The sequence below is a fragment of the Theobroma cacao genome, chromosome 1, assembly GCF_053813885.1.
Source record: "Theobroma cacao isolate CCN51 chromosome 1, ASM5381388v1, whole genome shotgun sequence".
Taxonomy (NCBI): domain Eukaryota; kingdom Viridiplantae; phylum Streptophyta; class Magnoliopsida; order Malvales; family Malvaceae; genus Theobroma; species Theobroma cacao.
In genome coordinates, this window is record NC_142639.1 from 529,044 (window position 1) to 542,209 (window position 13,166).

At 39.3% G+C, this 13,166-nt stretch overlaps 3 protein-coding genes across 3 annotated transcripts; 2 read left to right on the top strand and 1 right to left on the bottom strand.

Moving 5' to 3' along the window:
- Positions 1–28: 28 nt before the first annotated feature.
- On the bottom strand, positions 29–9,002 carry NRPB1 (RNA polymerase II large subunit). Its single transcript, XM_007046522.3, has 15 exons — positions 8,662–9,002; positions 8,136–8,399; positions 7,090–7,389; positions 6,845–7,003; positions 6,586–6,747; positions 6,261–6,481; positions 6,044–6,185; positions 5,625–5,960; positions 5,263–5,549; positions 4,648–4,906; positions 1,462–4,568; positions 1,236–1,307; positions 993–1,046; positions 746–921; positions 29–408 (listed from the first exon to the last, which is right to left on the bottom strand). The coding sequence occupies exons 1-14, from the start codon at positions 8,743–8,745 to the stop codon at positions 783–785; spliced, it is 5,586 nt and encodes a 1,861-aa protein (XP_007046584.3). The 5' UTR covers positions 8,746–9,002; the 3' UTR covers positions 29–408; positions 746–782.
- A 939-nt stretch (positions 9,003–9,941) lies between these two features.
- LOC18610703 (methionine-S-oxide reductase) lies at positions 9,942–10,608 on the top strand. Its single transcript, XM_007046528.3, has one exon. It carries the CDS (start codon positions 10,097–10,099, stop codon positions 10,475–10,477), a length of 381 nt encoding a protein of 126 aa, XP_007046590.1. The 5' UTR covers positions 9,942–10,096; the 3' UTR covers positions 10,478–10,608.
- Positions 10,609–11,503: 895 nt separating this feature from the next.
- On the top strand, positions 11,504–13,166 carry LOC18610704 (Big1). Its single transcript, XM_007046529.3, has 4 exons — positions 11,504–11,661; positions 11,783–12,053; positions 12,388–12,521; positions 12,873–13,166. The coding sequence occupies exons 1-4, from the start codon at positions 11,588–11,590 to the stop codon at positions 13,015–13,017; spliced, it is 624 nt and encodes a 207-aa protein (XP_007046591.2). The 5' UTR covers positions 11,504–11,587; the 3' UTR covers positions 13,018–13,166.

Consider the following 13,166-nt stretch of genomic DNA (forward strand, 5'->3'; position numbering starts at 1 on the left):
ACATGCAAATAACAGTGACAAAAAATGCTTATAAAATAATGACAATATTATTCAGTCAATACTGCTACAAGTAACCATTCAACGAGAACAAGCTGATGAGAGAGATTAATTCCCTGTCTTTCCAATATCTTTACTATAAAAATTAAAAGATACACCACACTCTGATTGTTTCACAATCAGAAATTAATTTATATCCGTATTGGCAATACCATAGTCTCATAAAATTTATGGACAATGAGAATCTATCAAGAGATTACTCCATTCATACAGTAAATTTTTGACCAAAAAAAGATACTGAAAAAAGGTGCTATCCCAGAAAAATCTGACACCAAATACAAGCGTTTTGCTTCATTCCACCGGCAGAATGTGGACGACCCAGCAGGCCGGCACCCTCACTGGAACTGCTAACTGAACAAAACTAAGACCAAGTCAGATATGCATCTATCATCATTCACTTGTACAATCTGAATTCTAAAACCTATGAATGAATAGATTACTTAGAAATTACATTGAAAAAGGATCTTCTGATCATTTCACTGAAAAAATGTTACATAAAAACCCAAACTGTGTTTGGTGGTGATACAACATTGCTCATCAAAAGTAAGGTTTAGAGGTACCCATCCCAAAATTTTTAAAAACCTTTGGAAATTGGAAGAGCAGCCTAATGGAAATCGGTGAAGTGCAAGGGTCATATCACTGCAATTTCAAAAATTGCAACAATTTTAGAGTTTAAAAACAGATCAACCTTGGCTTCCTCTCAAGCTCTTCAAAAATGTCATGCATTATCGTTTACTCCTGTCATCTTTACTGCTTCTATCATCCTTCGTCGCCCGATCATCCTTGTTGCTTGTTTGTGGGGTGTACTGGCTAGTTGATGATGGTGAATACCCTGGAGCACTAGGGGAGTACCCAGCACTTGGACTGCACAAAACATTGGACATATAAACAACAAAATAGAGCAAATTTTAAATTCAACACTAGAGTCTGCTTACCTGTACTGTGGCGAACTTGGGCTGTAGTCTGGACTCACTCCAGAATTATATGGGCTGGTTTAGGAGAAGCAAAACAAAAAACAGATTATCGCGAGGCATTCAGAACAAAATTGATATTAGAAATCAGAATAACCACTTGCTTCAGTATAAAAATATCACAAATGGAAGCTTTAAGATGCATCTCACTAACAAAAACTTCCAAAATTAACATATTCAATTACACAGCAAAAGATGAAAAGTTACCTGCTAGGACTGTATGTTGGACTTGAAGGGGAGTAAGAAGGAGAAGTCGGTGAATACGATGGTGATGTTGGGCTGCAATTCAAAAATAAAAGTTACAAGCACATTACACAGAATGAATATAAATTCATTATAACCAAGGAGAATTGACAATAGACTAAAATAAAAGTGACACATCCAAGACTCATCAGCAACAAACAAAAAAATGATTTGGTCTACCATAAATTACCTGTAATTTGGTGAAGTTGGACTATAAGGACTTGACGGAGACAACCTTGGACTGCTTGGTGAGTACGCAAGAGATGGACTGTACTTGGCTGACTGTGGATTGTAACTTGGAGAGGTAGGACTATAGCTTGGTGATGTGGGACTATAACTTGGTGAGGTTGGACTGTACCCTGGAGAAGTGGGGCTATAAGCTGGTGAAGTAGGGCTGTATGATGGAGATGTGGGGCTATAGGAGGGTGAGGTTGGGCTGTAAGAAGGAGATGTAGGGCTGTATGATGGGGATGTTGGGCTGTATGATGGAGACGTGGGGCTATATGCGGGTGAAGTGGGGCTGTATGCTGGTGAAGTTGGGCTATATACGGGTGAAGTGGGGCTGTAGCTAGGTGAAGTTGGACTATAGCTGGGAGATGTGGGACTATAACTTGGTGAAGTGGGACTGTAACTTGGAGATGTAGGGCTGTAACTTGGAGAGGTAGGGCTGTAGCTCGGTGAGGTCGGAGAATAAGAGGGACTTGTAGGAGAATATGCTGGACTTGTTGGACTGTAACCTGGCGAACTAGGACTGTAAGTAGGTGATGTGGGGCTGTACCCAGGAGAGGTGGGACTATACCCAGGAGATGTAGGACTATAACCAGGAGAGGTAGGACTGTAGCCAGGGGAGGATGGACTGTATCCTGGAGATGATGGGCTGTAACCAGGGGACGACGTAGGAGAGAATGCCATCCCACCTACATAAGGTGAGAACTGAGCATCCGTAATGGGTGAGAGACGGAGATTTGGACTCAGCAAATAACTTGGAGACATCATGCCTTCATGATAAGGAGTTCCTGACACTGGAGAACGAGCAGGCGTCATGCCAAATTCCAGACCTTCCATGTAACTAGGTAGCTGAAGTTCAATGGCATTCTTCAACATCTCATCATTAAGATACAAGGCACAGTCTCCTGTTCCAATTGGTGCAAGCTGACCCAACATTATATTCTCCGTCACACCCCTCAAATAATCCGACTCAGCATAGACAGCAGCATCAAGGAGAATATCTACTGTTTCTTCAAATGAGCACCTCATCATAGGCCCTGTATCATTGCGGTTGATGCCATGACGGGTGATAGCCATCAAGTGGCCACGATAGGTCATTGTATCACAGAGTATAGCCAGATGACGATAATTCACATAAGACCCATCAAATGATATCACAACTCGCAATTCATCCAACAAGGACCGGCGGACTGCTTCAATTCCAAGAACTTCAATCACTTCAATCAAGTGATTGCTTGTTGTTCTCCTTGCATCAACATCTTCGTGGCACATGACAGCCAAGAGATTGACACCTTCTGTATCCAACACCCACTCCTCTCCAGTCTTATATCCATCAGCCTCATCAAACTTGCTTGCTTTACTATGTTTAATGAACACCTTGTTGATGTCTGGGATACCTCGAAGTGCCATTTCCGTCAGCATGTTGCTTTCAATCTTCTTCAAGAATACATCATCTTCAGCAGACTCATCATTCAGTTCACCCTTCGGGCCTTCATCATTCATGATACGGATGCGTAGGATCAGCTTCTCTGCATTGTCATCGTTAAATATGCAAGTCAAATCGTCATCAAATTCCAGATTGATCTTCTCAGCTATGTCAGCCATACTCAACTTCTTATCAACCATCATCTCGCGATTCAACTCTATGCGCAGCAGCCAAGGGGAGATTTTTTCAGGGGCAACCTCTTCATCTGGCATTTCATAGTAGGACTTAACAAAGTCAATATCCTCCTCAATAATTGTGCTCGTGGGGTCTGGATCATACCATACTTCAGTAGCATGAGTAACACTCCGAAGAGTAGTGTATTCTAAAGCACATTGGACATTCTTGGCCTTCTCCTTTGTCTTACTAGCTTCAGGAGAGAGGTAGACTGAAAGAGAAGGTGTTTTGATTTTCTTAGCTACATTAATAATTTCCCTCAACCTGGGAACACCAAGGGTAACATTCTTTGCACTCACACCAGCATAGTGGAAGGTGTTAAGAGTCATTTGAGTAGCAGGCTCACCAATTGATTGTGCAGCAACACAACCTATCATCTCACCAGGTGCTACTAAAGACTGCAAGAATCGTGACTCTATTTCACCAATAACCCACTCAAATGCTTCCTTTGTAAGTCTATATTCCTGCAAGACCCTTTTACTGGCCAAAGTACTGCGAAGCAAAATGCTGAAGAAGAGGGTGGCATTCTTTTGGGCTTCCACACTCAGAGGATCTGTACCCGGAACAACCTTTAACCTTTCCTGGAGCTTATCAACAGAATCTACAATTTCCACTGGGTGCAAATCAGACACCCTTCTAAAATCAACTTTAAAAGTCTTCTGTGCATTCCAGATAAGCCTCTTCAAGTTAACAGGCAAAGGCCAATTACTATCACCCGTGACTGCAATCTCTGTTCCAAGTTGGTATCTATCAGCATCAAGTTTTTGAACTTCAGCTTCGAATACATCACGCAATTCTTGGATAGTTCTCAAATCTTCAATGTGCTCTGGTAACATATAAGAAGTTGGATTCCAGCTTTCATCATCTATATTATATCTGAAGACCCTATCAAATTCTGATTTCTTCATCTTCAAAGAATCCAGCTTCTGAGATTCTATCCATACAGAATCCATACCATCTTCACCATAGAGGAATTGAATAACATCCCCCAATGAGTTCCTCACAGTTCCATCATATTTAACCATAATATCCTCCATTGCCTTCACAAGTCGCCTCTGTATGTACCCAGTCTCAGAAGTCTTAACAGCAGTATCTATGAGACCTTCTCTACCACCCATGGCATGGAAAAAGAACTCTTGTGGGGTCAACCCACGCAAGTACGAGTTCTCCACAAACCCACGACTTTCAGGGCCATAATCATCCTTGGTAAAATGGGGCAATGTACGATCTATGAACCCAAATGGGATTCGCTTTCCCTCAACATTCTGCTGACCCACACAAGCTGTCATTTGGGATATGTTAATGAAACTTCCCTTGGATCCTGCAGTAACCATTGCCTTAAGGTTGTTGCTTTCTGACAAACTTTTTTGTGCACTGTTTCCTGCATCGTCACGAGCTTTATTCAACACCTGAAGAAACAAATCATATTAGCATGCAACAAAAAGATGCTAGAACAAAAGAGAGCTTTATCAATTTAACTTCAGGTACCTGGTTAACTTTGTTTTCAAAAGATTCCATCATAGTTCTTCCAGGTTCAGGCTCTAAATCTTTGTTTTGGGCTTTCACAATGAGGTTTTTCACTTCCTCTTTGGCTTTTGAAATAGTTTCATTAATTTTTTCCATTGTTGCTGCATCAGCAATGGTATCTCCAATACCAATACTAAAGGCATTCTGCAGCAGCCAATAATTAACAAGCCATTGTGTATGTCCCAAAAATTTCCGAGCTGCATCAGGACCAACCTCTTCCCTGTTAAAAAGATATTAACAAAACCAATTATTTTAAAAAATTTAATGGGATGAAATACAAAGCCAAACGCACGAGTTGGAAGAATCCAAACCTCACAAGATAGGCACAAATAGTTTTGAAAACACTTAAACTAAATCATTACCGACTCAAGTGGAAACTAATTCATTGGTAAATTTTTTCACAATCTTAGTTTATGATTAGGATTCAGCTTCACTTAGAACAGAACAGGTTTAGAAATGGAAAATATCTGATTGCACATCCAAAACATGTAAGATTTGGAGCTCATCAATCTTCTGTAATGAATTAGCTCCCCCAAAATAGAAAGGTGGATCAACAACTTTTGCTTAAAGACGTACCAAATGACATGTATAAGACTTCCAGAAGATGTTCCAAGTGCCTTCTTGCAAAGAGTGCCAGACAGTAGCTCTCCTTTTTCTATTCGAACTTGAGTATCCCCAGGGGTGATAAACCCAGTCTCAGTTTCTGAATGCCATGCAGAATTTCTCAGCAGATTTATCTGCTTTGGAATGATAAGATTAAAAACCTGCTTCCCGGTCCAAAGTGGTCGTGGCTTTAGAATTGCAGGAGCTGGAACCTTTCCATCAAAGTCCTCCCACCACATTAATATATTCATGAATACATCCTGAAAAAACCCCATACATATTAGACTCACATCACACCAACAAGTCTGTAGCATTTAAGTGGTCAGATCCATCACCTTTTCTATGAAAGTATCCCTTTTGGTGATTTTACGGCATCCTAGAAGTGTATCCTGGACAATCCCCATAACAGGCCTATTTGATTGAGGGGACACAATGCACTTAGGCACCATCATGAGCTCCAATACCTCTGCTCTTGTCTCAAATGATTGAGGAACATGCATATTCATTTCATCACCATCAAAATCAGCATTGTATGGCGAAGTAACAGACAAATTTAGACGAAATGTAGAGTACGGCATAATCCTGATTCTGTGGCCCATGATTGACATTTTATGGAGACTAGGTTGACGGTTAAAAAGGACAAAATCTCCATCATTTAAATGCCGCTCCACCTGAAGGCACAAAAATGACAGTTACAACAAAGGGAACAATAAACCACTGTCCAATTAAAAACCTGTCAGAAATAGAAGCATGCCTTATAACCAAGCTCTAAGTGATGATCACTACTTTTCTTCAGGTAACGAAGATCAAGCCTTTGTCCATCATCTCTTATGATATACTTAGCACCAGTCTTTCCAGGTGGAGGATGAGGCCCATATTCCACAAGCTCTTTCAACCTGTTTCAAGATAGCCCCACTCCTAATAATCGGCCAAATGTGGAAGAACAATAAAAAATCTAAGAAGATACTTACCTCTCAATGTTATATGGAGTCACAGTTTCTGGATACGTGAGGTTTAAAGCAATACTCCAGGGTACTCCAAGTTCATCAATATTGATATTTGGATCTGGTGTAATAACCGTTCGAGCTGAAAAGTCAACCCTTTTTCCCATCAAGTTACCCCTAATCCGGCCCTCTTTCGCCTTAAGCCTACTACAAATAGATTTAATAGGTCTCCCAGATCTCTGCGTAGCCTACATGACAAAGAGATTCATGTACAAGTTTAACAATACATTCATTTGGGTGAGTGGATCTCAACGATACACAACTTATAAAGAGTACAGGAAAGCAGCTATACCCTTGGCAGTCCAGGCAACTCATTGTCAAAATATGTTGCTACATGGAACTGCAACAACTGCGCAAATTCAGATATGATATGTGCAGGTGACCCATTTCTCTCCTGTCTCCTCAAGTTCTCATTGTGGCGAATGATCATAGCCAACGCATGTGTTAAGTCATCCTGGATTCAGCAAACATGAAAATTCAGATTTGATCTAAATCATAAACGGAATTAACTTCAATGATCTTAATGTAAAAACAACATAAAAGAGACTTGCCTCACTCCTAGACGAAGTGTCCATCATCACAGAAGGTCTAACAGGAGGTGGAGGTATTGGAAGTACTTGAAGAATCATCCAGTCTGGACGGGCAAACTTAGGATTTAAGCCTAATAGTTGGCAGTCCTCGTCGCTTATCCTCTTCAAGACACTAAGAACCTAGAAAACACAACAGAAGATGAATATAATATCTAAAAGAACAGGTTAAATGATAATAAAAGCAACACATATGCACAAATGGCTACCCGTTCAGCAGTGAGAGTCTGTTTTCTTTCCACAGGTTCAGGAAGTTGTTCCTGATCATCATTCCTCTTCCTCTGGGGCTTATATTCTGCAATCATCTTCATACCATCAATACTCAGCTTTGGCTGCTGAGCACCACAGCCACCACGACTCTTTTTTACAGGCTCCTCTGTATCTTGACCTTGGACATCAATTTCATCACCGCCCTCACATTTAGATTTATTCTTGCATGCATCTAAGATCTTTTTCAGCCTATTCTTTGGATTCTTTATTTTCAATGCCTGCTTAAATTTATGCTCTTCCTGGAAAGGCAACAATTAAATTAGAGAATGGCATCCTGTGACCAGACATATTTGCTCTTTAGTGGCACGATCCAAACCAAATAGTATACAGACAAGTATAGAAAGCCAATACAGGTATATATCAAAACCTCAAATATTGAAACATGCTAAAATACACCTTAGTGAAACTGTTCCCAGAATCCAAAAGCAATTGTAATTTGAAAAGGGAAAAAAATAGCTATGAAGCCAAACATCACTCACTACCCCAATTGTAAATATTGCCCGCTCATAACATGAACGATTAAAACATGCCTTTCCTTTTGTATGCTTCATGTTCACTTTCAATTACTTCAAAATATCATATCAAACAACACGCAAGTTACTGCACTCCTTCACACATAGTTATGCTCTTTGCATTATATGGAAACTAATAATCCAGAACCGGAAAAATGCTATCTATCCAATGAAGCCAAATATCAATCACTACCCCAATTGTTAATATTGCCCACTCAGAACATAAACGATTAAAACATGCCTTTCCTTTTGTATGCTTCAAGTTCACTTTAAATTACTTCAAAATATCATATCATACAACCCATAAGTTACTGCACTCCTTCACACGTAGTTATGCTCTTTGCGTTATATGGAAACTAATAGTCCACATCCGGAATCATGCTATCCAATGATAACAAGACATTGTCAACCCACTAAAATTAGTTGCAGCTCAAATTCAAATAAGAAAATGACCTAATCAAGCATAGTAGTACCTCATCAGCGAGAATTTTTGAGCAATTGAAGCAGACACATCTCATTATACTGAGCACAGTTTTCATAAACCCAATATGAAACATAGGCTTGGCAAGCTCCAAGTGCCCAAAATGCCCTGGACACTCTGCCATGTTGGCCGTACACGTCTCACACTTCATCTTCCTATCAATTGTGCCCAGCCGTGGGTCACTTAAACCGCCCACTTTAGGTTTTCCCCTCTCGGTCGTTTCACCGTGCTCAATCTGCACCACCGACATTTGCCGCTGCAAAAACCAAGAAATCAAAATCATAATTTCCCAATTCAACAAGCTCGAGCAAAGTGAGAGAGAAAAAAATAGAGCAACTTCATCTTGCAGTTAAAGAAAGAAGAACCGCAAAGTAGCTCCCAGTTCAATACAAAGATTCTACAGTTTTCATCTCTTCTCTTTTTCTATTTTTTTTTCCTATAATTTCTTGGCAACCAAACGGACTGCAAAGTAAAAAGGAAAAAATAGAAAAAAAGAGAGCTGAGGAATTGAAATTTACGATTTCGTCGGGGCTGAGGATGCCGAACTGGACCATGCGGACCTTGGCGACCTCCGCGGGAGAATAAGGGAATCGCAAATCCATGGCTATCCTATTCGATCAAAAAAACTCCTAAACCCTAGATTCTAACTGAAGTAGAGAGTGAAATTCTCTTTTATTGCGAAATAAAATGAACTTTTTCCCTTTTCTCTTTTGGTTCTTTCATGTTCTTTTTTTTTCCCCCATTTTTGTTTGAAATTTTCCCGGTTTAATTTGAGAGATCGAAAATTTGTCGACGACGTTAGAAGCCTTCCCAGAGAGAGAGACTCTCTAAACGAAGCCATCGAATTGCCCTAAGGCCTTATTTATAGACAAATTAGAGCAGCCCTAGGCACGCAATGAAACCGACTTTTCTAGATGACTATCGCGCGGCGGATGCACACTGGGCAATGGTACAAACATAAGGTCAAAAATGCCCTCCATCAGTTGGTTGGGTCGGAGGCATGGAGCCCGGGCCCAAACTCCTCTTTTGTTTTATGTCCTTAAAATTAATTAATTCTACAAATATTTTTGGTAATTAAATAAATTAATTAATAAAAATATTTTGTTAATTTTACCTACAAATATAATATAGAACTGAATAAAAATATTTAAATATAAAATATAAAAAAATGCATAAAAACAAATATTAAAATCCTTGCCCAATGAATGATCCACCACAATATAACGGCCCACATTGACCAACCTGTTTAGTGGCCCATATGGAGCTCAACATAAGCACAACACCAAAGCAGCCCAAAAGCAAAAAGAACGTACAAAAATCCCCATTTTGTGTAATTAATGTCTCAAAGACTGAAAATGAATTTGCAGTACATTTGATTCAGAAACAAAATAATTATTTTGTGAGAGAATAAAATTAGCATAAATAAAAAATAATGCTATTGTAAAATTTATTCATTAAAATTAAATGTATTAGGTATTGTATTATTAAGTTTGGTTAAAAAAAAATTTAACAGAAATCAAACTGAATTAATTTTTTATAATTTTTTAACCATGAATGGTGGTCAAAGTAATACCGCAAACCATCTTTCTTAAATATTTGCGACAATATTAAAAATTTTAAAAATTATTGTAAAATACAATAATCCATAAAACAATATTTTTATTTTTATGTTCAAGGAATAGCTATGTTAATTTTGATAAAATAAAAAAATTCATATTAAGAAAATTAAAAAAAAAAAAAACTCAAATTAAGAACTCCCCTCTGCTGTTTTTATCCAGAAAGTGCGTCACGAACCTCGTCATAACGAGGAACTTTCCAAAGCAGCAACGCGTGTTTGGAAAATCTGTTTCGTCGATGCCCAGGCCAAACCCCGGCTTGGCTTCCTCATAAATCCCAATTTCCCCCTTCCGTCGCGTTCCCAACAATCGATAAACCTTCTTAAAAACAAAAGAAATGGCTTCCATCTACTGCTGTACAGAGTGCGGAACCAACCTAAACTTAAGCACGACCCATCTCTTCCCGCCAGACTTCTACTTCGAAGCGGGAAACAAGGGCACCCTCTCCTTTGCCTTGATCGACACCACCAAGTTCAAGTTAGAGAAAGAGGACAAGATCAGGCCGTTCTTTGAGACCGTTGATTACTGGGGGATCCAACGGAAGAGAACCAAGATCAAGTGCAACAGCTGTGGGAAACTTGTGGGTTATGTTTACGATGACGGTCCTCCTCTCACGAATGGTACCGGTCAATATCATTTCGGGCCCAGTCAGGTCATCCCCAGAGCTCCTAGGTACCGGTTCAAGACCAAGGCGCTTAGGATCACGTCCGAGACTTGAGTGATTTCTGTGATTATGGTTTATGGATTTTGTAGATATTTCGATTTGGGTTGTTTTGTTTTAGGTGTTCGGACTGTCTTGTTATCTGAGTTTCGCATGTAATGTTGGAGATTTTTGTACCCTTCATTTTATTAATTTGATTTCTTTGTTAAAAAATTTAGATCTAATTGATGATATTTTGTTCTGCGATTAATGTTCTGACTGTAAAGTTTGAGGCTTTATATGTTCAATGTACCATGGATGGATGCAAGGAGCCCTGCAGCAAACATCAGATAGCAGAGTCATGCGAAACTAACGAAGGAGTTCGATTTTGATATTGAACAGAACAAAATTCCTGGTGTGTCAGCATGTTCCTGTTTGGATTATCAGGAATGTATCTACCACTTTCAGGAGATGTTTGATGTGTTTCTGCAGTTGTCATCCTGAGGCAAAAACCATGTGTTTCAGGAGATGTTGATGTGTTTCTACCCTATCATTATTTGCTTGAAATATCCATCCCGCTGAATCAGAAAGTAATCTTAATCATATTGCAGAGGTGGGTTGCTAACCGCTAACTACCAATTTAGTATAAATCAGACTCAAAACTGTCAGCAGAACTGAGTTATTCCCAGATCAAGCAATTTCTCCTTTTGATCTTCACTGATAAAACACTCTTGGAGTGAACCTTGTGTCATACTGGGTGCTATTTGTGGTAATGACTTGAAATTCTTTTCTGCAATTTAGCCTGCTCCATCAGGCCGTCCAGTGGTTCAAGTTGCAGTGAAAGTCAAGGATGATTATCATTAATCAATTCAATATAAAAGGGATTATCCGAACTCTAGGAACCAATAACAGGACTTCTAGATTGGATTGTTCTGGACTGTTGGGTTAACTCTACCTGAATTTCAGTGGGGTGTTAAGGGTAGGTATGGTCTTTGACTGAAGAAAATAATGATTTAAACCATTTCCCATAATTTTTTTGTTTGCTGCTTAATTTTTTATATGGCAGTTCCTTTCATTCTGGACTATGGATTATCCATATCTCATTGCCTTCACTTGTCCAATCTATATTATTGCTTGAAATTGCATCTACCGGTCAAAGTTTTCAGTTGCCTTCATTTCTGCACATGTATGACCTTGCATACCGATCAGCAATCAGCTAAACGGAGCAGCCAAGAAACCAATCTGTCACTCACGGTTGAAAGGTAGGTTGGATTAGTAGCTCTGGGGGGTTGGATATTGAAGTGGCGTTTCATGTATTTAATTTTTTTGTCCCCTATTATTTAGTTATTTCATCTGATCATCTCAAGCTTGGAATTGAGACAGAGCTAACTGGCATATTCAACCAAAAAGCTTCATGATCATGAAGCAAACGGAGGTGGAAACTGACACTGTCATTGGTAAGCCTAAACAGGCAACCCCCCCGCCGCCACCTCCTCCACCCCCACTTCCAAGATTCTGGGCAAGGAAGACTACCGCAGACAGTGTAACGAACCAAGAGATTGCCAGGTTCTGGAGGCAGAAGCGTGTTGAGGAAGAGGATCACCTCCTGGCTGCCATCAAGGCTGCAGCACGCATTAGGGCCCGCAATCTTCCAGTAAGATTCTATTATACACATTTATCTTTGTGACAGGGTTCTCACAGGAAACTGTTATCAGCTTCACTAAATCATGTTGTTGAGCCAATTATATAAAAGTCATAGTCATCCATGTTGAGTGATTGACAACTTGTGAATATAACATCCCTTGTCCTGTTTCATTTTTCTTCTCTTGTTTTCCTGATCTCGCTAAACTTGGATGATGTGGATAGAATTAAAGTTGCCATGGGAATCTTTTTTCAAACAAAGTTTTGTTAGCAAAATCTTAGCATATGCCTAACCATTTGATTCTTTTTGTTCACTTGTTAACTTGTTCAACATCGGTATCATACAGGAGGAAGACTACAAGCGTTTTGAAGAGTCACTGAATGATGAAGACAACAACCCAAAGGAGAAGATTACAGCCCCAACCAATAACAGCGAAGGAGATGAAAAGAACAATGAAATTCGAGTAGGAATAAAGGACTGGTCAGTAAAAGTTCTCTTCAAGAATTTGTCTACTTTTAATCCTGATGAGAATAACCATATATGGGAAATCATATTGAAGTTGATTTCCCTGAATCAATCTAGAAATACCAAAGTGCAAGCACCAAAATTCTATGTCATACAGTTTTCTGAAAGAAACAAGTTAAGTTGCAGATAATTTTGTAGAGAAATCAACAGATTTCAGCCGGACATGGGCATTGTCTTTGCTAATTCTTTGATCATCTTCTGGTAGCTATTATTTCAGAACAACTGATCACATGCTTTTATTCCTTGGAAAAGTTATTATTAGAACATTCTTAATTGAACTCTAATATCTGGTTTCGACATGAGCAGGTGGACAAAGAGCAAGTATGCATACTTAAACCAACCAGCTGTGGAGTCCATGGACAATCCAAAGCGAAGAGCATCCACTTATATTCCAAATTTTTTCAATTTTAAACCTGCTCCTTTATATCCTACATCACTTGGTGTCTTTTAGACCATTGGGATCAGGAGCTGTTTCAACTTTCAATTGATTGTATTACCTTATCTCATTACAGTTATGTGCATTGACTTGTATGTGTCATTGCAAGCTGTGTTCATTTCTTTAAAAGTGTTCTTGCAAATCAAGAATGGTTCGATATGCTA